At 46.6% G+C, this 24,083-nt stretch overlaps 1 protein-coding gene across 13 annotated transcripts in view; it reads left to right on the top strand.

Annotated features, from left to right (window-relative positions):
- DGKZ (diacylglycerol kinase zeta) overlaps positions 1 to 24,083 on the top strand; it is a 502,570-nt gene that overhangs the window by 87,050 nt on the left and 391,437 nt on the right. For 7 of the 13 annotated variants that reach the window (XM_086949965.1, XM_086949966.1, XM_086949963.1 and 4 more), the window contains one exon: positions 21,453 to 22,522. The exons of the other annotated variants lie outside the window; for them this stretch is intronic. In XM_086949965.1, the coding sequence (XP_086806091.1) occupies positions 21,492 to 22,522 (1,031 nt within the window). In that variant the 5' untranslated portion in view covers positions 21,453 to 21,491. The remainder of the gene's footprint in view (positions 1 to 21,452; positions 22,523 to 24,083) is intronic. 13 annotated transcript variants of the gene reach the window in all.

Raw genomic sequence — 24,083 nt, 5'->3', positions numbered from 1 at the left:
GCGGCCTCCTCTCTCTGTAGCAGCACCTCAGCAGTGTTGCGCCCGACCGGTCTCCTCTCTCTCGAGCAGTGCCTCAGCAGCACCTCAGCAGCACTGCACCCGAGCACCTCCTCTCTCTGAAGCAGAGCCTCAGCAGCACTGCACCCGAGCTGCCTCCTCTCTCTGGAGCAGAGCCTCAGCAGCACCTCAGCAGCACTGCACCTGAGCGGCCTCCTATCTCTGGAGCAGCACCTCAGCAGCACTGCACCCGACCGGCCTCCTCTCTCTGGAGCAGCACCTCAGCAGGACCGCACCCGGGTGGCCTCCTCTCTCTGGAGCAGCACCTCAGCAGCACTGCACCCGGCTGGCCTCCTCTCTGGAGCAGAACCTCAGCAGCGCTGCACCCGACCGGTCTCCTCTCTCTGGAGCAGCACCTCAGCAGCGCTGCACCCGACCGGTCTCCTCTCTCTGGAGCAGCACCTCAGCAGCACTGCACCCGAGCTGCCTCCTCTCTCTGGAGCAAAACCTCAGCAGCACCTCAGCAGCACTACACGCGGCCGGCCTCCTCTCTCTGGAGCAGCACCTCAGCAGCGCTGCACCCGACCAGCCTCCTCTCTCTGGAGCAGCACCTCAGCAGCACTGCACCTGAGCGGCCTCCTCTCTCTGGAGCAGCACCTCAGCAGCACTGCACCCGACCGGCCTCCTCTCTCTGGAGCAGCACCTCAGCAGCGCTGCACCCGACCGGTCTCCTCTCTCTGGAGCAGCACCTCAGCAGCACCTCAGCAGCACTGCACCCGAGCTGCCTCCTCTCTCTGGAGCAAAACCTCAGCAGCACCTCAGCAGCACTGCACCCGGCCGGCCTCCTCTCTTTGGAGCAGCACCTAAACAGCACTGCACCCGACCGGCCTCCTCTCTGGAGCAGCACCTCAGCAGCGCTGCACCCGACCGGCCTCCTCTCTCTGGAGCAGCACCTCAGCAGCGCTGCACCCGACCAGCCTCCTCTCTCTGGAGCATAGCCTCAGCGTTCTTTGTAGAGCTTGAGTCAGACCGGAGGGTGTTGAGGCGCTGTACAAAGATCTTTTAAAAGATGCGCTGTACACAGATCTTATAAAAGAGGCCCAGTATACAGTTCTTATAAAAGAGGCGCTGCATAAAGATCTTATAATAGAGGTGCTGTACACGGATCTTATAATAGAGACACTATACAAATAACATATAATAGAGGCACTGTACAAAGATCTTTTAATAGATGCGCTGTACACAGATCTTATAATGGAGGCGCTATACAGTTCTTATTAAAGAGGCGCTGCACAAAGATCTTATAATAGAGGCGCTGTACACTGATCTTATAATAGAGGCGCTGTACACTGATCTTATAATAGAGGCGCTGTACACGGATCTTATAATATAGGCGTTGTACAAGGAATATATAATTGAGGAACTGTACAAAGATCTTTTAAAAGATGCGCTGTACACAGATCTCATAAAAGAGGCCCAGTATACAGTTCTTATAAAAGAGGCGCTGCATAAAGATCTTATAATAGAGGCGCTGTACACTGATCTTATAATAAAGGCGCTGTACACTGATCCTATAATAGAGGCGCTCAGAGCACAAGTCCTAAAAAAAAGAAGTGGGAGGACTAACCTAGTTAGGCAGTATGCAAATGACATCACAGCGCAAGACATCGCAACGCTTGACATCACAGCACATGACATCACGGCGCATCACAGGAATTGACATCATAGGAAGTGGTATCACAAGCCACGACTTTAATATGTACGGGTGATGTAAAGCGCTCGGACACCCTACTTTGGGATGAGCAGCGCTATACAAGAAAAAATAGTGGCACTTAAATTATTTTAACACCTCCTCAGGGGTAGTAAGCGCTATATAAATTACATTTATTTTGTGTAAATACTGGGAGCGACCTACTCATCTGACATTCTGTCAGTGCATGCATATCTAGTAAACAGAGCCTGAACAAAGTGAAAAGCTGCCTCTCTTAAGTATGTGTGAAGTGCTAACCGTGGTTTCCCCTCTGATGCATTTGCATCAGGTGTGAAGCTCCTGTCTGGCGCAGCCAGGAGACTGGAACAAAAGGAGGCCTGAGGACCCCTCAAATTCAGCCTTTGTCATGGGCCCAGCAGGAGGCTAAAATAAGGAAGCCCAGACGTGGGTCCCTGCTTTCTATGTCACTGGAATCAAGCTATCCTGGCTGATGAGGGGTGAAACCCCAAAACCGGTCCTTGGATGCTTGTTTACAGTTCTGGGAGGACCTGGCTTGGCAGTTTGAGCTGGACTGTTCCAATTGGGCTCAGGGTTAAGATTGATTTGCATATGGCTGAGTCCAAAGTGGAATGGCATGGGGAGCAAAAAAACGATGGATTTAGGCCCAGATCTCTGTACTGGGGTGAATGTATGACATTGTTCTGCATTCTGCCCATCAATTGTTCTTTTTGCATTTGCAAATTAAATAAAATGTGTCATCATTTGTGTAATTGTTTGGTGAATGCATTTTTTGTGTATTGTTTTGTGGTGCAAATCATCAACAATGTTTAGGCTGGGGTCCCCGGCTTCCGGTAATGAATCAGTGGGTGGTCCCCAGATTCTAATGATTCAGTGGGAGTCCCTGGGTTCCAGTAATGTTAAAGGGGGATCTCCAGAAATAAAAAGGTTGAGTGCCACTCCTGCTCTCCACGTCAGCCTTGTCATGCAGTGATACCTGCCCACATGTTGAGGATAGGTGAGAGCCCAGATGTAGGAGACCATAGAGCAGCATCGGATTGGTAACACGGGCACTCAGGCAATGTCCGAGGGGCTGGTATCTGGATTCGAGCTGTGGGCTGCTTTTTTGAGCAGCCTGGGGAGCCGATTTTGGCGGTTTCTGCGTTGCTCCAGCGGCACATTGGGTGCCTGAGTGGCCATTCTGGAGGTTGGTGGGGGTCTATTACCTCCCCTTTATCAACGGGCAGAGGCGTCACTCCCTTTCTCTCGTTGGGTCGCCCAATTAATTAATTATGCATATTGAGCGGGTGTAGGGTGCCTGAGCAAAAGTGGTCTTACTAGTTTTCAGGTGTGTTTCACCAGTGTGAACTAATCCGTGCATTTTTTTTAACCCCCTCTCCCACTTTCATAAAATTTCGCAGAAACAGTGTGGAAAAGCAATATGCAAATGTTGGCCACTTTTTTTTTGCGTGCCTGGGCCGATTTTGAATCCCAATCCAACTACCATTATTTATTTTATTTATTTATTTATGCAATTTTATATAGCGCGGACTTTACCCGAAGGTGTCAGAGCGCTTCACAATAGGAACAGAAAAGATACAAACTGAGAACGTTACACGAGCAACAGATTGCAGAGGCATTCGTTATGTTACATACGGTAAAGTGATAATTGTGAGCAACCAAGAATACATGAGGTAGTAAAAATTGTGAGAAACCAAAAATACATGAGGTAGACAAGGTAATTGTGACACTTGTGAGCAAACAAAATACATGAGGTAGTAAAAATGTGGGCTACCAAAAATACATGAGGTAGTAAAAAGTGCACAGGAGGAAAAAGTGACACGTGTGCAGGCTACAAGAGAAAATAGAGTATAATTTGTGGTATGATACTGCAGTATATGTTACACACTCAAGCACAAGAACAGACGATTACGTAGGCAAAAGTGGCACTTGTGCAAGTATCAAAGGTAAAAAACCTGTGAGAGGAAGCAAACCGTGTGTTACAGGGGCAAAGTGGTGAGTGCAAGTTGCAAGAGGGTACCAAACACAAGTACATGGATAATACTGCAATAAAAGGCAAACACTCTAACCGCAAGAACACACTGGGAAGGCACTTTCATGGACATGAGAAGTAGAAATTATCAGTAGTGGGAGATCTTCCTACAGACAGAAGAGAGTTACTTTTGGAGGTGTCTCTGGAGGAGGAGAGCTTTGAGGTCCCTTTTAAAGGCCTGGGAGGAGGCTGTGGTCCGGAGCTGAGGCGGCAATGAGTTCCAGATTCTCACTGCGTTGCCTGAAAATGATTGGGCCATCGTTCTTTCCTTCTTGAAAGTGGGAGGTTCAAGCAGTAGATTATGGTAACTCAGTCACTCTTCCAACTAAGTATGCGCGTCATTCAAAGGCACCGCACCCCCAGGCTCCTCCTTACTGAGAGAAACGGCCCCTGTGGGCACCTCAGCTGGTGAAGGTGTCTTGGCTGCCACACGCCTGCCTGGCACCAGCTCTACTGGCAAGTTGACAGTTTTGAGACACCGTTCCGAATCCTGCCACTAGGTGGCGCATCTCTCACAGCTTGAGAATAGGATGAGAGTTCAGAGTTTGATGGTTTGGGGGCTGGAGGTGGTCTCTGAAAGACAGGCTGGCCAGGGTCTGTCCCGGCAGGGTTCCGTAACCTTGGCACACATCCTGGTGTCCAGAGACGTCCTCTGAGCACAGAGGGGCTCATAGGGGCGTGTCCCAGGGCAGGGATACCCATCCGCCCCTATTAGAAAGCGGTTCAGTTAACAGGTGATGCGGTGTGTAAAGCTGGCATTTAATTTCGCTTAATGCCTTGATAATGCTCCGTTGATGAGCGCTGCTAATTAAGTTCTTCTGTGTGGGCGCAGGATTGTAGCCCCCCTTCTGTGTTTCAGGAATGCTCCGTGTTTTTATTTTCAAACTCTGCTCACTGCCCTGTAGGGCTGTGCGAAATTGTGGGATTTTGCTTCTGCAAGTGTCCTGAAGTGTAGATTTTAAAATACCAGGCGTCCTCCTCCTTTTCGTAAACCTTTTTAAAGAGGAGTGAAAATCCTACTGTGGCAAGTGTTTCAGTTGAAAGACCCTGTCCGCGTCTGTTGGACTTTCTCACGCCTTTTATAAAACTTTGTCTTTGGGGGAGGGCTGACGTGTTCGGCCATATAAAAATAAACATTGACTAACACATTTTTTTCTCCCAAAAGCCCACATTGCCACAGTACTCACTGGAACTGAAGAGAACTACTTTGTGTGTGGAGGGGCTTCTTGTGAAAGGGCGGAATGCCGTGACTGACAGAGAAGCCAGCCAATGGCTGAAGTGGGCTGACCCACAGCCACACGCTGTATGACGTGGAGGGTGGAAGAAACATGTGCATGACACAAGGGCAGACCAATGCAAGACGAAGGCTGGCGAGAGGACCCTTTAAATAGATACATACTATTTTGGCAAAATCAAAAGGGATTGACTAACCCCTGTCCTAAAAGTGTTTCTCGCCTATGTTGCCCTCGTGCACACATTTGTATAGATTGATGGAGCCCCAGAGGGTCCCGGTGACACAGATCAGGGCTTGTGGTCACTGGGTATACCTAAACCCCACTGTGGTTCTGCTGGGGCGGTCTCAGCTGCCCCACCTGCTCTTCGTTGCTCCTCTGCACCTGCGGCCTTGCTGCTGTTTCACAACAAAGAGGTACAAAAGGTATTTTTCAAAACATTGGTGTACCCTACACGCGGCACTACATAGCTCCCTGAATCTCACCAGCCGACTCAGCACTGCTTCTATTCAGTATTTTATTTTTTCTGTGCACTCTTTTCAGTTTCTTTTTTGTTTTTTTATTTACATTCTATTTACCCTGTGTATAGTTTCTTCCATGTTAAAATGAAATTGTTTATAAAATTACATTTTGTCCTGCGGCCCCACAAACTAACAGATTGTGTTACTACACAGCAGACAAAGACTACAGAGTAAACCCCAGGCAGGTTAGCATCTGATGTATAATGCAGGCTGAGAAGCTATAAATAGCCGAGCGGCACACGGTGAAAGACACACCTGGTAGAAACGGGCCCGACTCCCCCGGGTTGGTGTAAGCCATACCGGTGCACCGGGGGTGAAGCCACCGCGGCGACCACCATTGAATATTCATGTGTCTCCAAAATAGGCCTTTTCATCCCTCCAGGAAATGCGTAATGCTGCCCTTTCACTAAGCATTGGCTAACAGCATCCGTGAAATCCCAATGGAGTCCTCAGATCGTGAGATCATTCGGTAATCACTCCACAGGCACAAGCATGGGAAGAAAAAAATCAGTGCGGATCACATTTTGTTAAATAAGTGTTGTTTCCACTACGCCTGGGTTTAGAACTTCGCTACGTTCGTGGAGTTTTCTGCACTCTGCACTCAGCGTAGCTCGCGGAGTGCACAAAACTCTGCTTTGCGATGTGCACAGTTTTTTTCCCACCTGCGATCGCGAAACGGTAAGTTCGCGAGTGTAAGCTGCCGCTCTGGTAGAATTTCTACCCGAGAGACAGGAATACCAGCACAAATTGCAGTTCGCACTGCACTACGCCACTCGCAGAACTTTGCAGAGTTCTTTAGTAACTTCGCGGAGTACCGCATAGCAAAACTACGCCCAGGCCTAGTTTCCACCTTAGATTTGTCAAGTAGTTCTATTGCACCAAGAGCGTGATGCTCTGAATGCGTGGTTGGCCAATGCCTTGGCTTGGAAGTTGGTGGCTGGAGTCGCGTCCCTCCTGGGTGATCCAGTAGATTCCTCTCTCTAGAACGTTCATTCTAGCTCATTGCCACAGCCTGTGGCTTCCTGTGTTCGTACTTCCTCTCACCGAAACCATTGCCACTTTCAGACTAGTTTATCCACCGCATCACTCCCTGGATCATCCAACATTGAGCGGTTATTGGTTTAGCCGCAGCGGTCTAGGAAGCGACAACATCCTTAGCGCACACCTTGGGAGGTACTGAAGTGAGCATTGCAATCCTTCTGATATCTGGTATTGCCTGCATTGCTCAGGCTTTTTTAATGTTTTCTTTATGGACAGTCTGCTACTTGTTGCACTATCATAGTGTGGTGGATTTTTTAGGGCACTATGATGTTTTTTTCTTGGTGTCGGGAGAGGAAGGATAGTCTGTGCCCCGTGGCTACTATTTGCTGGAATAGATTTACTTATTAGCACACAACATCACGTGTGTTCTCCAGTTCCACTATCTGTTTGCTCATTAGTGTATTTTTTCAGTGGTTTGTTTCTCGCATATTGACTGGGTTGTTTCTGGTGACTTTGCTTGTTGGTTTGTACTTCGGTCCGTTTGGCTTGTTGACTTTTTGAATGTTTTCCTTGCTGGTTTGTTTGTCTTTTGATTGTTTGGCTGGCTAGCTGGATGTTAGCTTGTTTGTTCAATAGGTTCTTGTGGGTTTGTTAGTTTGATTCCCTTGTCGCTTATCGGTTAGTTGGTTATTGATTTTGGAATGGATAAATGTTTTATTGGTTAGTCTAATTGTTGGTTTATTTATTGGTTTGCTATTAAGTACATTTGTTTGTTTCTTCGTTTGGATGTGGATTGCTTTGTGTTGTCCGACTAGTTCCCTTATTGAACTTTTTGTTGGTTGGTATGTTGCGCCCTAATTGATGTTTTTTTGTTTGTTGGTTTATCGTTGGTATGTCTGTTAGTTCTTTAGTTGGCTTTGTTTATTAGTTTCTTTGTTGGTGTATTTTCAGATTGATTTATTAATCTAGGAAAATTATCCTCTGAACACCCTCTTAATCTGCTCAATGGCATATGATGGTTCATGAATGTATTTATTTGTTTAATCACAATAATGTGTTTGTTGGTAGGATTTAGCTTCTTCTTGGTATACATTAATTTACTTGCTGCATTGTTGGTTGTGCGATTTGTTTAGTTAGTTAGTTTGCGGAGTGATTTGTTGGTTGGTTTGTCTCTTTACTGACTAATGTGTTTGTGTGCTGGTTTGCTTGATGGTGGTTTGTTGCCTGCTTTTGGATCTATTAGTCTGTTTGTTGCTTGGCTTGATGGTCTGCTAGTTTATCTGTATATTTTAGGTTTGTTGTTGCTTTGCTGTTTTATGGAGTGGACAGTTGGTATGTTAGTTGCTTTGTTTGTCCGATCCTTTAATTGCTTATTTGAGCTTCCAGAATGAAGGTGAATGAAAATTAATGTATTACTGAATGTAAAGGCTGCACAAAATGTTTTCTACAAAATTGATGGTTTCATTATTAGGATTTTACACTAAGGGCCTGATTACGATGGCAGTCCGAAAGCCTCCGACCGACAGTCAGATTCCCCTAGACCGTGTCGGAACCCATCCGCCCCACTTGGTCAGAAACAAATCCGACCTACCGAATAAGAGGCTCGGAGTCGAAAGGGGAACCGTTCGGTCATTCCAAATCGGTTCCGACCGACAATCGGAGAACACAGTTTGGTCAGAGGCGATGGGTACAGCTCTACGGACAGCGTTTCTGACCGATCGATTACAATGTTGGATTCTGACAGCCTTTCTGACTCAGTCAGACTTTCTGACTCAGTCTGTCCGACACAAAAAAAGTTGTCAGAAACTGACTATAGGGGCTTCTAGCAGGCCCCCTTCATCCCGAGTCCTCTGGTGTGGGGTTGAGGTGGTACCCAATAGACCTCCTTGTAAAACCATGCACAGTGTGGCAGGCACCACGGGGTGCCTGCAACACAGTGCAAGGTTTTCCGCAATCACCCATTTTTCCCATAGGAGCATGTGGTGTCAGTCGGAACACAGGCTCCCATTGAAGTCAAGGGCAGTCCTTCCAAACAGTGTTGGGAAGCATCATAATTGGTCGGATGGAACCGCCGACCGCAAGTCGGTTGGGACCCAATCCGATAAGGAGTCAGGATATTTAGTTTCCGACCAACATCCGAATGAGGCCCATAATAACATTTTCTATTTCTATTTTAGAAGCTTGAATCTAGGCTCTAGAATAAAAACTCGATGTTGCCCCATTATATTTGGCTTTTTATAACGATAAACACACTGTCTCCCGCTAAGCACGGAACATGTGTGGAGATTCTCGGCACAGACTCCAAGGAAGCTAATTGTTGTTAGGGAATTGGTGCTTTGCAGCCAGATTTGATCAAATATTGTCAAACTGTGTGAGTATTAATTACATCTGTTATTCTGCACAAAGATGCCTAGGGGTGAACGTGCACTTTACATGTTATGTTTATGTTATGTTATGGGTATAGTTGTATGCCCGCATATATCATTAGAGGCTATTGGTTACTGATGTATGCCCGCATGTATCATTAAAGGCTATTGGTTATTGATGTATGCCCGCATGTATCATTAGAGGCTATTGGTTACTTATGTATGCCCGCATGTATAATTAAAGGCTATTGGTTATTGATGTATGCCCGCATGTATCATTAGAGGCTATTGGTTACTGACGTATGCTTGCATGCATCATTAGAGGCTATTGGTTACTGATGTATGCCCGCATGTATCATTAGAGGCTATTGGTTACTGATGAATGCCCGCATGTACCATTAGAGGCTATTGGTTACTGATGTATGCCCGCATGTATCATTAGAGGCTATTGGTTACTGATGTATACCAGCATTTATCATTAGAGGCTATTGGTTATTGAATCATGCCAGCATGTATCATTAGAGGCTATTGGTTATTGAATCATGCCAGCATGTATCATTAGAGGCTATTGGTTACTGATGTATACCAGCATTTATCATTAGAGGCTATTGGTTATTGAATCATGCCCGCATGTACCATTAGAGGCTATTGGTTACTGATGTATAGCAGCATGGATCATTAGAGGCTATTGGTTATTGAATCATGCCAGCATGTATCGTTAGAAGCTATTGGTTACTGTCTTCTGATGTTGCGATGGCACACAGGGTCTCATATATGATTTTCTGAATACCTTCATGGCCATATGAGGATGTTGGGTGGGGGCTCCACATATTTGGAGGGGGCTCTTTTCTTTTTTTTGACCAGCACACGGTGTTGCCACTTACAGTTATTCTCGCCCACAAAGCGGTGGAGAAGGGAACCGGTGAGGGAGGAGTTAGAGGCGACTGTTTCCGAGCCTTAGTGACGTGTGTGTGGGGAGTGAGGGGCTGGGAAGAGAAGGCTGTGACCCTGAGTGAGGTAAGAGACAGCCCTGCACAGCATCTAGACTGTCATGGACAGGATTTATGTCTAGTTCACACAGTTATATGTCCATATACAGTGAAACCTTACAATGTTTATGTGACGTTTGCAAAGTTCGAGAAAGGATCATAGTTTCTGCCTTTTTATTCTGATTTATCTGCTGCTGGAGATAACCGGGGGAGGGGTTTGCATTGTCGTCAGCTACAAGTGTAGAGTTATTCTTCTATAGAGGTGTTGCAGTGTCAGTGTGACCCTTTTGCAGGCAATACTTACTGTTGTCAGAACACTATTCACCTTAACAGCAGCTCATTCACATCACCCTGTAGTTCCTTTCCTGTAAAACATTCATTAACATTAATTTCTTCCATTGGTCCATGTCCTCACAGTACATTTGCATGTAGGCAAATGCTTGATCAGGCAATGTTACCTGGAATGTTCTAGAGTTTGGTGGGGTAATGCCCTCTTAGCCTGATGCTCTGTGTCGATGAGTTGGCTCGCAGGGTTAGGAATCAAAACATCCTGCATCTGAAGAGCGAACACCACAAATGACACAAACAAAATATTGCAGTTTGTGAGAAGCAGCATCAACAAGCCTGGAGATAAGGAAGAGAACCAGGAACTAGAGGTCAGAGAAAGAAAGAGATCTAAAGACAGAGGTGAACAAAGATCTAAAAACAGAGAGGTGAACAAAGACATCTAAAAACAGATTGGTGAACAAAGATCTAAAAAGAAAGGTGGGCAAACACATCTTTAAATCAGAGAGGTGATCAAAGGTCTAAAAACAGAGAGGTGAACAAAGATCTAAAAACAGACAGGTGAACAAAGACATCTAAAAACAGAGATGTGAACAAAGAGATCTAAAAACGGAGAGGTGACTAAAGATCTAAAAACAGAGCGATGGACAAAGAGATCTAAAAACAGAGAGGTGAACACATTTCTAAAAACAGAGAGGTGAACAAAGACATCTAAAAACAGATTGGTGAACAAAGATCTAAAAAGAAAGGTGGGCAAAGACATCTTTAAATCAGAGAGGTGATCAAAGGTCTAAAAACAGAGAGGTGAACAAAGATCTAAAAACAGACAGGTGAACAAAGACATCTAAAAACAGAAATGTGAAATAAGATCTAAAAACGAAGAGGTGAATAAAGATCTAAAAACAGAGCGATGGACAAAGATCTAAAAACAGAGAGGTGAACAAATATCTAAAAACAGAGAGGAGAATAAAGATCTAAAAACAGAAAGGTGAATAAAGATCTAAAACCAGAGAAGTGAATAAAGATCTAAAAACAGAGAGGTGAATACAGATCTAAAAACAGAGAGGTGAACACAGATCTAAAAACAGAGAGGTGAACACAGATCTAAAAACAGAGAGGTGAACACAGATCTAAAAACAGAGAGGTGAACAAAGACATCTATAAACAGAGAGGTGAACAAAGACATCTATAAACAAAGAGATGAACAAAGATGTAAAAACAGAGAGATGTAAACAGAGATCTAAAAACAAAAATGTGAACAAAGAGATCTAAACACAGTGAGGTGAACAAAGATCTAAAAACAGAGAGGTGAACAAAGAGATTTGCAAGCAGAGCATTGAACAATGGGATCTAGAAGCAGAGAGGTGAATAAACAGGCTGGGAACTCCTCAAAAACCCGATATCAAATTCTTTAGTCTTTCGTCTATCCGAAGGCATGTGAAAGCCTTGAGACCCCCTCCCAACAGCTATGCGATGATATCTCCCTGTATGTCTCTCAAAAGATAGAGCATAAATATGGTAAAATCATGGCAGCAGGCAATGTACAGCAAAATCCTATGTCCCTGTATATATCCAAACCGGCTAACTCCATGTTACTCAATAATTTCCCTATCATCACTGTGGCAGAAGTTGAAACATTGATGCATCAGATAAAGTCAGGCTCCCCATCCAATCACATTCCTGCCAAAGTTATCCCATCCCTGACTAAACAGACTAGCCCTGTGGTGCAATCCCTTATTAATCTCTCCATTACAGAAGGCCTAGTTCCACAGGAGTGGAAGATCACCCAGGTCAGACCTATCCGTAAGAACTCTGAAATTCCATGGACAAATTGTCCAACCTTCACCCCATCTCACTTCTTTCATTCCTGAGCAAGCTAATGGAGAAACATGTTAACACCCATCTTTCCAACTTTGCCAAACTGACTGGATGTTTAGATCATTCCTAGTCCGGTTTTAGGCCCAAATACAGCACCGAATCGGCACTTCTCTCAGTCACTGACAACATCAGAATGTCCCTTGATAAAGGACATTCTATGATTCTGGTGCTGTTGGACCTATCCGCAGCGTTCGACACAGTTTCTCATAGTGTCTTGCTCAGAAGATTGGAAGAGGTGGGGCTGAGAGAATCAGCTCTATCATGGATGAAGAGTTTTCTGTCTGGTCGTTCAGAGAGTGCTAATCTTGGCTCGTATCGCCCGGCTCCTATGGAATTGACCAAGGGTGTACCTCAGGGCTCATGCCTGAGCCCAACATTATTCAACATATATGCTGCTCCCTTGGCCTATCTCCTGAGGACATATGGGTTTATTCCCATATCAAATGCCGACGATACGCAGCTTCTTTTCCCATTCAACAAACTTACGGCTGCGGTCCAGTTGGCCTTCTCTTACAGAATGAGGGCGATATCACAATGGATGGTAAATAATTTCCGACAATGCACCGTGGAAAAATCCGAGGTCATGCTCTTTGGAGAGGCCCCTCTCTTCTGGACTCCTGACTGGGGGCCATCGGATTTGGGTGCTCATCCTGCCCCCAAGCTTATAGTTTATAAACCTGGGCATCCGCTAGGATCAGGCCCTTAGCCGGAAGGAGCATGTTACCCAGACAGCCGGATCTTGCTTCCATGTAAAAGGCCTACTCCGTCGAGTCTTCCCGCTACTTCCTGAATCTACCCGTAAAACTCTGGTTCAAGCCCTGGTGCTTAGCCGCCTGGACTATTGTAATGGTCTGCTGATCTCCGCCAATGACACCTTACTCAGCAGACTACAAGTAGTCCAAAATACAGCTGCACGTCTTGTCCTGAATGCGCCTCCCAGGACCTCTTCCCACCCACTGCTTGCAAAGCTCAATTGGCTCCCCATCCGCCAACGGATCAAGTTTAAAACTTGTTGCATCGTTCATAAAGCACTCCAGAACATGGGCCCTTCCTGTCTTACGGAGAAATTTCTACCCTTTGTACCCTTGCGACCTCTCCGCTCTAGCGGTAAACATCTTTTGGAAGTACCCAGTATGAGAAGTGCTAGATTAGGAGGGAAAGCTCTCTCCTATCTTGGCCCGCACCTTTGGAACAAGCTCCCCCCCTCTCTAAGACAGTGTTCAGCACATCTAATATTCAGGAAACTGCTTAAAACCTTCTTGTTCGGTATTTGGTAAACCTGCCAGGAATCACTGCCTCTCCGCATAGTCTGCTTAAGCGCAGAGATTCCCCTTCGGGGTCGATTCTAGCTTTATATAAATAAATAAATAAATAAAGACATTTAAAAACAGAGAGGTGAACAAACACATATAAAAACAGAGAGGTGAACAAAGAGATATAGAAGAAGAGAGGTGAATAAAGACGTTTAAAAACAAAAAAATAGAGAGATTTAAAAACAGAGATGTAAATAAAGATCTTAAAGCAGAGAGGTGAACAAAGATCTAAAAGCAGAGAGGTGAATAAAGAGATCTACAAGCAGAGAGGTGAACAGAGAGATCTACAAGCAGCGGGGGGAACAGAGATCTACAATCAGAGGTGAACAGAGATCTACAAGCAGAGAGGGGAACAGGGAGATCTGCAAGCAGAGAGGGGAACAGAGATCTACAAGCAGAGAGGGGAACAGAGAGATCTGCAAGCAGAGAGGGGAACAGAGATCTACAAGCAGTGAGGGGAACAGAGAGATCTACAAGCAGAGAGGGAAACAAAGATCTACAAGCAGAGAGGGGAACAGAGAGATCTGCAAGCAGAGAGGGGAACAGAGATCTACAAGCAGTGAGGGGAACAGAGAGATCTACAAGCAGAGAGGGAAACAAAGAGATATACAAGCAGAGAGGTAAACAAAGATGTACAAGCAGAGAGGGGGACAGAGAGATCTACAAGCAGAGAGGGAAACAAAGATCTACACGCAGAGGTGAACAAAGATCTACAAGCAGAGAGGGGGACAGAGAGATCTACAAGCAGAGAGGTGAACAGAGAGATCTACAAGCAGCGGGGGGAACAGAGATCTACAATCAGAGGTGAACAGAGATCTACAAGCAGAGAGGTGAATAGAGAGATCTACAAGCAGAGAGGTGAATAGAGAGATCTACAAGCAGAGAGGGAAACAAAGATCTACAAGCAGAGAGGGGAACAGAGAGATCTGCAAGCAGAGAGGGGAACAGAGATCTACAAGCAGCGAGGGGAACAGAGAGATCTACAAGCAGAGAGGTGAATAGAGAGATCTACAAGCAGCGGGGGGAACAGAGATCTACAATCAGAGGTGAACAGAGATCTACAAGCAGAGAGGTGAATAGAGAGATCTACAAGCAGAGAGGTGAATAGAGAGATCTACAAGCAGCGGGGGGAACATAGATCTACAATCAGAGGTGAACAGAGATCTACAAGCAGAGAGGTGAATAGAGAGATCTACAAGCAGCGGGGGGAACAGATCTACAATCAGAGGTGAACAGAGATCTACAAGCAGAGAGGTGAATAGAGAGATCTACAAGCAGAGAGGTGAATAGAGAGATCTACAAGCAGCGGGGGGAACATAGATCTACAATCAGAGGTGAACAGAGATCTACAAGCAGAGAGGTGAATAGAGAGATCTACAAGCAGAGAGGTTAATAGAGAAATCTACAAGCAGAGAGGGAAACAAAGATCTACAAGCAGAGAGGGGAACAGAGAGATCTGCAAGCAGAGAGGGGAACAGAGAGATCTACAAGCAGAGAGGCGAACAAAGATCTACAAGCAGAGAGGGGAACAGAAAGATCTAGAAGCAGAGAGGGGAACAAAGATCTACAAGCAAAGAGTGGAACAAAGATCTACAAGCAGAGAGGGGAACATAGAGATCTAGAAGCAGAGAGGGGAACAAAGATCTACAAGCAGAGATTGGAACAAAGATCTACAAGCAGAGAGGGGAACATAGAGATCTACAAGCAGAGAGGGGAACAAAGATCTACAAGCAGAGAGGGGAACAAAGATCGACAGGCAGAGAGGGGAACAAAGATCTACAAGCAGAGAGGGGAACAGAGAGATCTACAAGCAGAGAGGGGAACAAAGATCTACAAGCAGAGAGGGGAACAGAGAGATCTACAAGCAGAGAGGTGAACAGAGAGATCTACAAGCAGAGAGATCTACAAGCAGAGAGGGGAACAGAGATCTACAAGCAGCGAGGGGAACAGAGAGATCTACAAGCGGAGAGGGAAACAAAGAGATCTACAAGCAGAGAGGTAAACAAAGATCTACAAGCAGAGAGGGGGACAGAGATCTACAAGCAGAGAGGGAAACAAAGAGATCTACACGCAGAGGTGAACAAAGATCTACAAGCAGAGAGGGGGACAGAGAGATCTACAAGCAGAGAGGTGAATAGAGAGATCTACAAGCAGCGGGGGGAACAGAGATCTACAAGCAGAGGTGAACAGAGATCTACAAGCAGAGACGTGAATAGAGAGATCTACAAGCAGAGAAGTTAATAGAGAGATCTACAAGCAGAGAGGGAAACAGAGAGATCTGCAAGCAGAGAGGGGAACAGAGATCTACAAGCAGCGAGGGGAACAGAGAGATCTACAAGCAGAGAGGTGAATAGAGAGATCTACAAGCAGCGGGGGGAACAGAGATCTACAATCAGAGGTGAACAGAGATCTACAAGCAGAGAGGTAAATAGAGAGATCTACAAGCAGAGAGGGTAATAGAGAGATCTACAAGCAGAGAGAGAAACAAAGATCTACAAGCAGAGAGGGGAACAGAGAGATCTGCAAGCAGAGAGGGGAACATAGATCTACAAGCAGCGAGGGGAACAGAGAGATCTACAAGCAGAGAGGGAAACAAAGAGATCTACAAGCAGAGAGGTAAACAAAGATCTACAAGCAGAGAGGGGGACAGAGAGATCTACAAGCAGAGAGAGAGGGAAACAAAGAGATCTACACGCAGAGGTGAACAAAGATCTACAAGCAGAGAGGGGGACAGAGAGATCTACAAGCAGAGAGGTGAACAGAGAGATCTACAAGCAGCGGGGGGAACAGAGATCTACAATCAGAGGTGAACAGAGATCTACAAGCAGAGAGGTGAATAGAGAGATCTACAAGCAGAGAGGTGAATAGAGAGATCTACAAGCAGCGGGGGGAACAGAGATCTACAATCAGAGGTGAACAGAGATCTACAAGCAGAGAGGTGAATAGAGAGATCTACAAGCAGCGGGGGGAACATAGATCTACAATCAGAGGTGAACAGAGATCTACAAGCAGAGAGGTGAATAGAGAGATCTACAAGCAGCGGGGGGAACAGAGATCTACAATCAGAGGTGAACAGAGATCTACAAGCAGAGAGGTGAATAGAGAGATCTACAAGCAGAGAGGTGAATAGAGAGATCTACAAGCAGCGGGGGGAACAGAGATCTACAATCAGAGGTGAACAGAGATCTACAAGCAGAGAGGTGAATAGAGAGATCTACAAGCAGAGAGGTGAATAGAGAGATCTACAAGCAGCGGGGGGAACATAGATCTACAATCAGAGGTGAACAGAGATCTACAAGCAGAGAGGTGAATAGAGAGATCTACAAGCAGAGAGGGAAACAAAGATCTACAAGCAGAGAGGGGAACAGAGAGATCTGCAAGCAGAGAGGGGAACAGAGATCTACAAGCAGCGAGGGGAACAGAGATCTACAAGCAGCGAGGGGAACAGAGAGATCTACAAGCAGAGAGGGGGACAGAGAGATCTACAAGCAGAGAGGTGAACACAGATCTACAAGCAGAGAGGGGGACAGAGAGATCTACAAGCAGAGAGGGAAACAAAGAGATCTACAAGCAGAGAGGTGAACAAAGATCTACAAGCAGAGAGGGAGACAGAGAGATCTACAAGCAGAGAGGTGAACAGAGAGATCTACAAGCAGCGGGGGAACAGATCTACAATCAGAGGTGAACAGAGATCTACAAGCAGAGAGGTGAATAGAGAGATCTACAAGCAGAGAGGTTAATAGAGAGATCTACAAGCAGAGAGGGAAACAGAGATCTACAAGCAGCGAGGTGAATAGAGAGATCTACAAGCAGAGAGGGAAACAGAGAGATCTACAAGCAGAGAGGGGAACAGAGAGATCTACAAGCAGAGAGGGGAACAGAGAGATCTACAAGCAGAGAGGGGAACAGAGAGATCTACAAGCAGCGAGGGAAACAGAGATCTACAAGCATAGAGGGGAACAGAGATCTACAAGCATAGAGGGGAACAGAGAGATCTACAAGCAGAGAGGGGAACAGAGATCTACAAGCAGAGAGGGGAACAGAGATCTACAAGCAGAGAGGGGAACAGAGAGATCTACAAGCAGGGAGGGGAACAGAGAGATCTACAAGCAGAGAGGGGAACAGAGATCTACAAGCAGAGAGGAGAACAGAGAGATCTACAAGCAGCGAGGGGAACAGAGAGATCTACACGCAGAGGTGAACAAAGATCTACAAGCAGAGAGGGGGACAGAGAGATCTACAAGCAGAGAGGTGAATAGAGAGATCTACAAGCAGCGGGGGGAACAGAGATCTACAATCAGAGGTGAACAGAGATCTACAAGCAGAGAGGTGAATAGAGAGATCTACAAGCAGAGAGGTGAACAGAAAGATCTAGAAGCAGAGAGGGGAACAAAGATCTACAAGCAAAGAGTGGAACAAAGATCTACAAGCAGAGAGGGGGACATAGAGATCTAGAAGCAGAGAGGGGAACAAAGATCTACAAGCAGAGATTGGAACAAAGATCTACAAGCAGACAGGGGAACATAGAGATCTACAAGCAGAGAGGGGAACATAGAGATCTACAAGCAGAGAGGGGAACAAAGATCTACAAGCAGAAAGGGGAACAGAGAGATCTACAAGCAGAGAGGTGAACAGAGAGATCTACAAGCAGAGAGGTGAATAGAGAGATCTACAAGCAGAGAGGGGAACAGAGATCTACAAGCAGAGAGGGGAACAGAGATCTACAAGCAGCGAGGGGAACAGAGAGATCTACAAGCAGCGAGGGGAACAGAGAGATCTACAAGCAGAGAGGGAAACAAAGAGATCTACAAGCAGAGAGGTAAACAAAGATCTACAAGCAGAGAGGGGGACAGAGAGATCTACAAGCAGAGAGGGAAACAAAGAGATCTACACGCAGAGGTGAACAAAGATCTACAAGCAGAGAGGGGGACAGAGAGATCTACAAGCAGAGGTGAACAGAGATCTACAAGCAGAGAGGTGAATAGAGAGATCTACAAGCAGAGAGGTGAATAGAGAGATCTACAAGCAGAGAGGTGAATAGAGAGATCTACAAGCAGAGAGGTGAATAGATAGATCTACAAGCAGAGAGGTGAATAGAGAGATCTACAAGCAGAGAGGTTAATAGAGAGAACTACAAGCAGAGAGGTGAATAGAGAGATCTACAAGCAGAGAGGTTAATAGAGAGATCTACAAGCAGAGAGGGAAAGAAAGATCTACAAGCAGAGAGGGGAACAGAGAGATCTGCAAGCAGAGAGGGGAACAGAGATCTACAAGCAGCGAGGGGAACAGAGAGATCTACAAGCAGAGAGGGGGACAGAGAGATCTACAAGCAGAGAGGTGAACAAAGATCTACAAGCAGAGAGGGGGACAGAGAGATCTACAAGCAGAGAGGGAAACAAAGAGATCTACAAGCAGAGAGGTGAACAAAGATCTACAAGCAGAGAGGGAGACAGAGAGATCTACAAGCAGAGAGGTGAACAGAGAGATCTACAAGCAGCGGGGGAACAGATCTACAATCAGAGGTGAACAGAGATCTACAAGCAGAGAGGTGAATAGAGAGATCTACAAGCAGAGAGGTTAATAGAGAGATCTACAAGCAGAGAGGGAAACAGAGATCTACAAGCAGCGAGGAGAACAGAGAGATCTACAAGCAGAGAGGGAAACAAAGAGATCTACAAGCAGAGAGGTGAATAGAGAGATCTACAAGCAGAGAGGTGAATAGAGAGATCTACAAGCAGAGAGGGAAACAGAGAGATCTACAAGCAGAGAGGGGAACAGAGATCTACAAGCAGAGAGGGGAACAGAGAGATCTACAAGCAGCGAGGGAAACAGAGAGATCTACAAGCAGAAAGGTGAACAGAGATCTACAAGCATAGAGGGGAACAGAGAGATCTACAAGCAGAGAGGTGAACAGAGAGATCTACAAGCAGAGAGGGGAACAGAGATCTACAAGCAGAGAGGGGAACAGAGATCTATAAGCAGAGAGGGGAACAGAGAGATCTACAAGCAGAGAGGGGAACAGAGATCTGCAAGCAGAGAGGAGAACAGAGAGATCTACAAGCAGCGAGGGGAACAGAGATCTACAAGAGAGAGGGGATCAAAGATCTACAAGCAGAGAGGGGAACAACGATCTACAAGCAGAGAGGGGAACAAAGATCTACAAGCAGAGAGGGGAACAAAGATCTACAAGCAGAGAGGCGAACAAAGATCTACAAGCAGAGAGGGGAACAGAAAGATCTAGAAGCAGAGAGGGGAACAAAGATCTACAAGCAGAGAGTGGAACAAAGATCTACAAGCAGAGAGGGGAACATAGAGATCTAGAATCAGAGAGGGGAACAAAGATATACAAGCAGAGATTGGAACAAAGATCTACAAGCAGAGAGGGGAACATAGAGATCTACAAGCAGAGAGGGGAACAAAGATCTAAAAGCAGAGAGGGGAACAAAGATCGACAGGCAGAGAGGGGAACAAAGATCTAGAAGCAGAGAGGGGAACAGAGATCTACAAGCAGAGAGGTGAACAGAGAGATCTACAAGCAGAGAGGGGAACAGAGAGATCTACAAGCAGAGAGGGGAACAAAGATCTACAAGCAGAGAGGTGAACAAAGATCTACAAGCAGAGAGGGGAACAAATATCTACAAGCAGAGAGGGGATCAGAAAGATCTACAAGCAGAGAGGGGAACAAAGATCTACAAGCAGAGAGGTGAACAGAGAGATCTACAAGCAGAGAGGGGAACAGAAAGATCTACAAGCAGAGAGGGGAACAGAAAGAACTACAAGTGGAGAGGTGAACAGAGAGATCTACAAGCAGAGAAGTGAACAAAGATCTACAAGCAGACAGGGAAACAGAGAGATCTACAAGCAGCGAGGGGAACAGAAAGATCTACAAGCAGAGAGGGGAACAAAGATCTACAAGCAGAGAGGTGAACAAAGATCTACAAGCAGAGAGGGGAACAGAGATCTACAAGCAGCGAGGGGAACAGTGAGGTCTACAAGCAGAGAGGAGAACAGATCTATAAGAGAGAGGGGATCAAAGATCTACAAGCAGAGAGGGGAACAGAGAGATCTACAAGCAGCAAGGGGAACAGATCTACAAGAGAGGGGATCAAAGATCTACAAGCAGAGAGGGGAACAACGATCTACAAGCAGAGAGGGGAACAAAGATCTACAAGCAGAGAGGTGAACAGAGAGATCTACAAGCAGAGAGGGGAACAGAAAGATCTACAAGCAGAGAGGGGAACAGAAAGATCTACAAGCAGAGAGGTGAACAGAGAGATCTACAAGCAGAGAGGGGAACAAAGATCTACAAGCAGAGAGGGGAACAGAGAGATCTACAAGCACAGAGGGGAACAGAGAGATCTACAAGCAGAGAGGGGAACAGAGAGATCTACAAGCATGTCTGGGCCTGTTCCCTCAAGTACCCTAAAGTTGTCTGTAGATCCCTAACTACTCCAGGCCGACAAAGGTAGCTTGGGCCGGGTATAGAGAGTTGAACTCGTCAACTTCTATTGAACAGATATTTCACGTGACGCCAACTTTGAGTTAGTCAAGTTTTCTTGAGTACATTTTGTTGCTATCGTTTTTCCCAGTCTGTTTTTTCTTTTGAGTAGGTTTATTTTCACTCTGTGTTTTTTGAGTAGATGTTTTTCACTCGTGTGTTTTTTGAGTAGTAAATGCCTCGTGGGACTCTTGCTAGTAAGATACAGAAAAGGAACAAAGCTGGATTGTAGACTATGGTGTCTACAACCGAGAAAATATCTTGGATCCGAGACAGGGCAGGGACATTGTAAGACCAGAATGGTTTAGAGAGGGTGACTGCGACCACATGGGCCTGGAGGTAAGTGAGCAGCAAGGGGGGCACCTAGAAGGCAGGAAGAGTGCACATAGACAGGAGGCCTGTGTACAGAGAGAGCCAGGCTGTGTGAGCTCCCTTGGCCAGGGTGATTGACTGGCTCTAGGGGTGTCAATAAGGCAGGCCCTCTGTCTCATTTGAAAGCTCCCTTGGCTAGGGTGATTGACTGGCTCTAGGGGTGTCAATAAGGCAGGCCCTCGGTCTCATTTGAAAGATTGTGTGAGTACCTGGTGGAGGCTCTTGCGCGTCACTAACATCCTGGTTTCTGCATTAACAGCCCCAGCACGCCCGCTCGGCGCCCATCCCGCCTCATGCCATGGAGAGGTTCTTTAAGAGACACTTCAAGCGGAAGGCTGTGCGGCCCAGTGCCACCGAGGCATCCCGCTACCGCCGCACCAGTGTGGCCGCCAGCAAGGCCCGGCGGCGCTCCAGCGCGGGCCTGCCTTCCACCTCACTGGCTCAACGGCGCCGCTCCAGTGTCCATCTGCAGGATCTGCCCCTATGCTTGGGTCAGTCGCCCCTCCTGGCAGGTGTGGGCTCCAGCACCTCCAGGCCCTGCTTCAACCCCAAGATGGCGGTCCAGAAGAAGAGAGGGGCCAGGATCCGCTCCATTGGATCCCACCTGATGGGCCCCTCCATGCTGCTGGCCAGCCTGATCCACGTCCATGAGGAGGAAGGCGAGCCTGGGCTGGGGATGACCCCGGAAGTAGAGGACAGCGGCGACGTCGAGGGCAGTGGCGACTTTAGAAGTGTCCTTGACGTCAATGGCAGTGGTGACTTTAGAGGGGTCCTTGGCGTTGAGGGCAGTGGTGACACCGAATGTGGTCTGGAGGTTGGTGAGAGTGGTGCTGAGTCTGGAGACCAGGCCTCGTCTGTAGAAGATGGAGGCAGCTGGAGCGAGGTGTCGCCAGCGGAGTCTGACGAGGCACTTACTGCCACTGATGAAGATGGATGGGACGATGACTATGGCCCTCAGCCCATGCCGCGAAGCAGTGGCCCTCAAGAAGCCAGCATTGCCCTCCGGCCCTTCCTGCGCGGGCCTCGCTGCCTGCGGCGTAGCTCCTCTCACCTGCTGCCGGCTGACTGCGTCTACCCCAAGCTGGCCTATGGGCTGCATGGACATTACCGGCGCATCAGCCAGCGGAATAACCTCTGTCCTGGGCCTAGGTCAGGCAGTGGTACCAGGGGCCAGGCAGGCAGGGCCGGGCCATGTGCCAGGAGGCGAGCGCTGGCCGCCAAGTGGCAGAAAGCAGAATCCACCAGTGGGGAAGGCGCTCCCCTTTACAGAACCAGCCCGGACCTGGAGGACGCTGGGAGCACCTCACGCGCAGCCATGGAAGGAAATGTGTAGGTTGACACCCTCATTATATACATATTGAGTGTTGTGAGCATGCACGGAGTCAGTAATAACCTCACTGCCTAAAAATGAGCTCTACTCCACAAAACAGCCTCAGAGCTTACAAAATAACTAACCCAAAAGGTTCAAATTAAAAATACCTGCAGCACCCAAAAATAACCTCAGCTTTCAAAAATGACCTGAGACCCTACAAATAGCCTCAACACTCAAATATAACCTCAGAGCTTAATGTAACTAAAGTATCCAGACCTTCCCTGAGAGACTAAAAAACAGATCAGCTTTCAAAAAGGCCTAAGAACCTAAAAATAGCCTCAACTCCCAAAAACAGCCTGAGAGCTCAAAAATAACTGAAGCACCCACAACAAACCAGAGACTAAAAATAACCACAAAACCCAAAGCTGAGATTACAGCTTTTAAAATTTACCTGAGGACTTACAACTAAGCCTGGGCGGAGTTCCACTACGGGGAACTCCAGAAAGTGCAAAAAAAAAAAACTCTGCTGCACTACGCGGAGCTCCACAAGCAATGGGGTGCGTTATATAAATGCTGATTGCGGTGATTTTCAGTGCCAGGTGCTTGTCCGCACTGTGCAATCATTGCAAATGGCACAGCGCAAGCGGGCGGTGCTTCCTTTCTTCCGCTCAAAGAGATTTTTACTCAAGCGGCAGCTTTCTCAACGCAAACAGACGTTTTTTCAATGCGAGTGGTCACAAGCATATGCAACCTCTCGCAATGAGAAATCTAACCACCCGCGTTGAGAAATCTTACCGGGAGGTTAATTTTCCACGCTTGCGCTCGCCAACTTGATGTTGATGATCGCGAATGAGGAAAAATCTCATCAGAGATGAATTTTCCTCACTCTCTGTCACCCACTTGCCGTTGACAAACGTGAGCAAGGGCCAAAACTCTGCTACGCTACGCCAAGCAGAGTTTTTCGGAACGCCGCGAGCTCCGCTTAACGCAAACTGCGGGAAAAATCCACGAGGAGAGGGGAGCAGAGTTTACTGTCAAACTTACCTACAACTAACCTCAAAGCTTAAAATAACCAAAGCACCCACAACTAACCCGAGAGACAAAAAAATACCCACCCAAAAATAGGCTCAACTTTTTAAAAGGACATGAGAGCCTAACAATAACCTTAATGCCCAAATATAAACTCAGAGCTTTAAATACCTAAAGTATCCAGAACTTCCCTGAGAGACTAAAAACTCAGCTTTCAAAAATTACCCAAGGACCTAAAAATACCCTCTACTCCCAAAAACAGCCCGAGAGCTCAAAAATAACTAAAGCACCTACAACTAACCAGAGAGACTAAAAATAGCTTTAGCACCCAAAACTAACTCCAGCTTTAGAAATTGACCAGAGAAGCCTAAAACTGACCTTGTATAACCTCATAGTTTACAATAACTAAAGCACCCACAACTAAACCGAGAGAACAAAGAAATATAGCCTTCGAAAAATGACCCGAGTATCTAAAAATAAACTCAACTCCCAAAAACAGCCTGAGAGATCAAAAATAACTGAAGAACCCACAACCAACCAGAGACTAAA

This window comes from Lissotriton vulgaris, unplaced genomic scaffold, assembly GCF_964263255.1.
Source record: "Lissotriton vulgaris unplaced genomic scaffold, aLisVul1.2 SCAFFOLD_741, whole genome shotgun sequence".
Classification (NCBI taxonomy): domain Eukaryota; kingdom Metazoa; phylum Chordata; class Amphibia; order Caudata; family Salamandridae; genus Lissotriton; species Lissotriton vulgaris.
The sequence above is the reverse complement of the archived record's forward strand: the minus strand, read 5'-3'. Positions and strand labels throughout refer to the sequence as shown.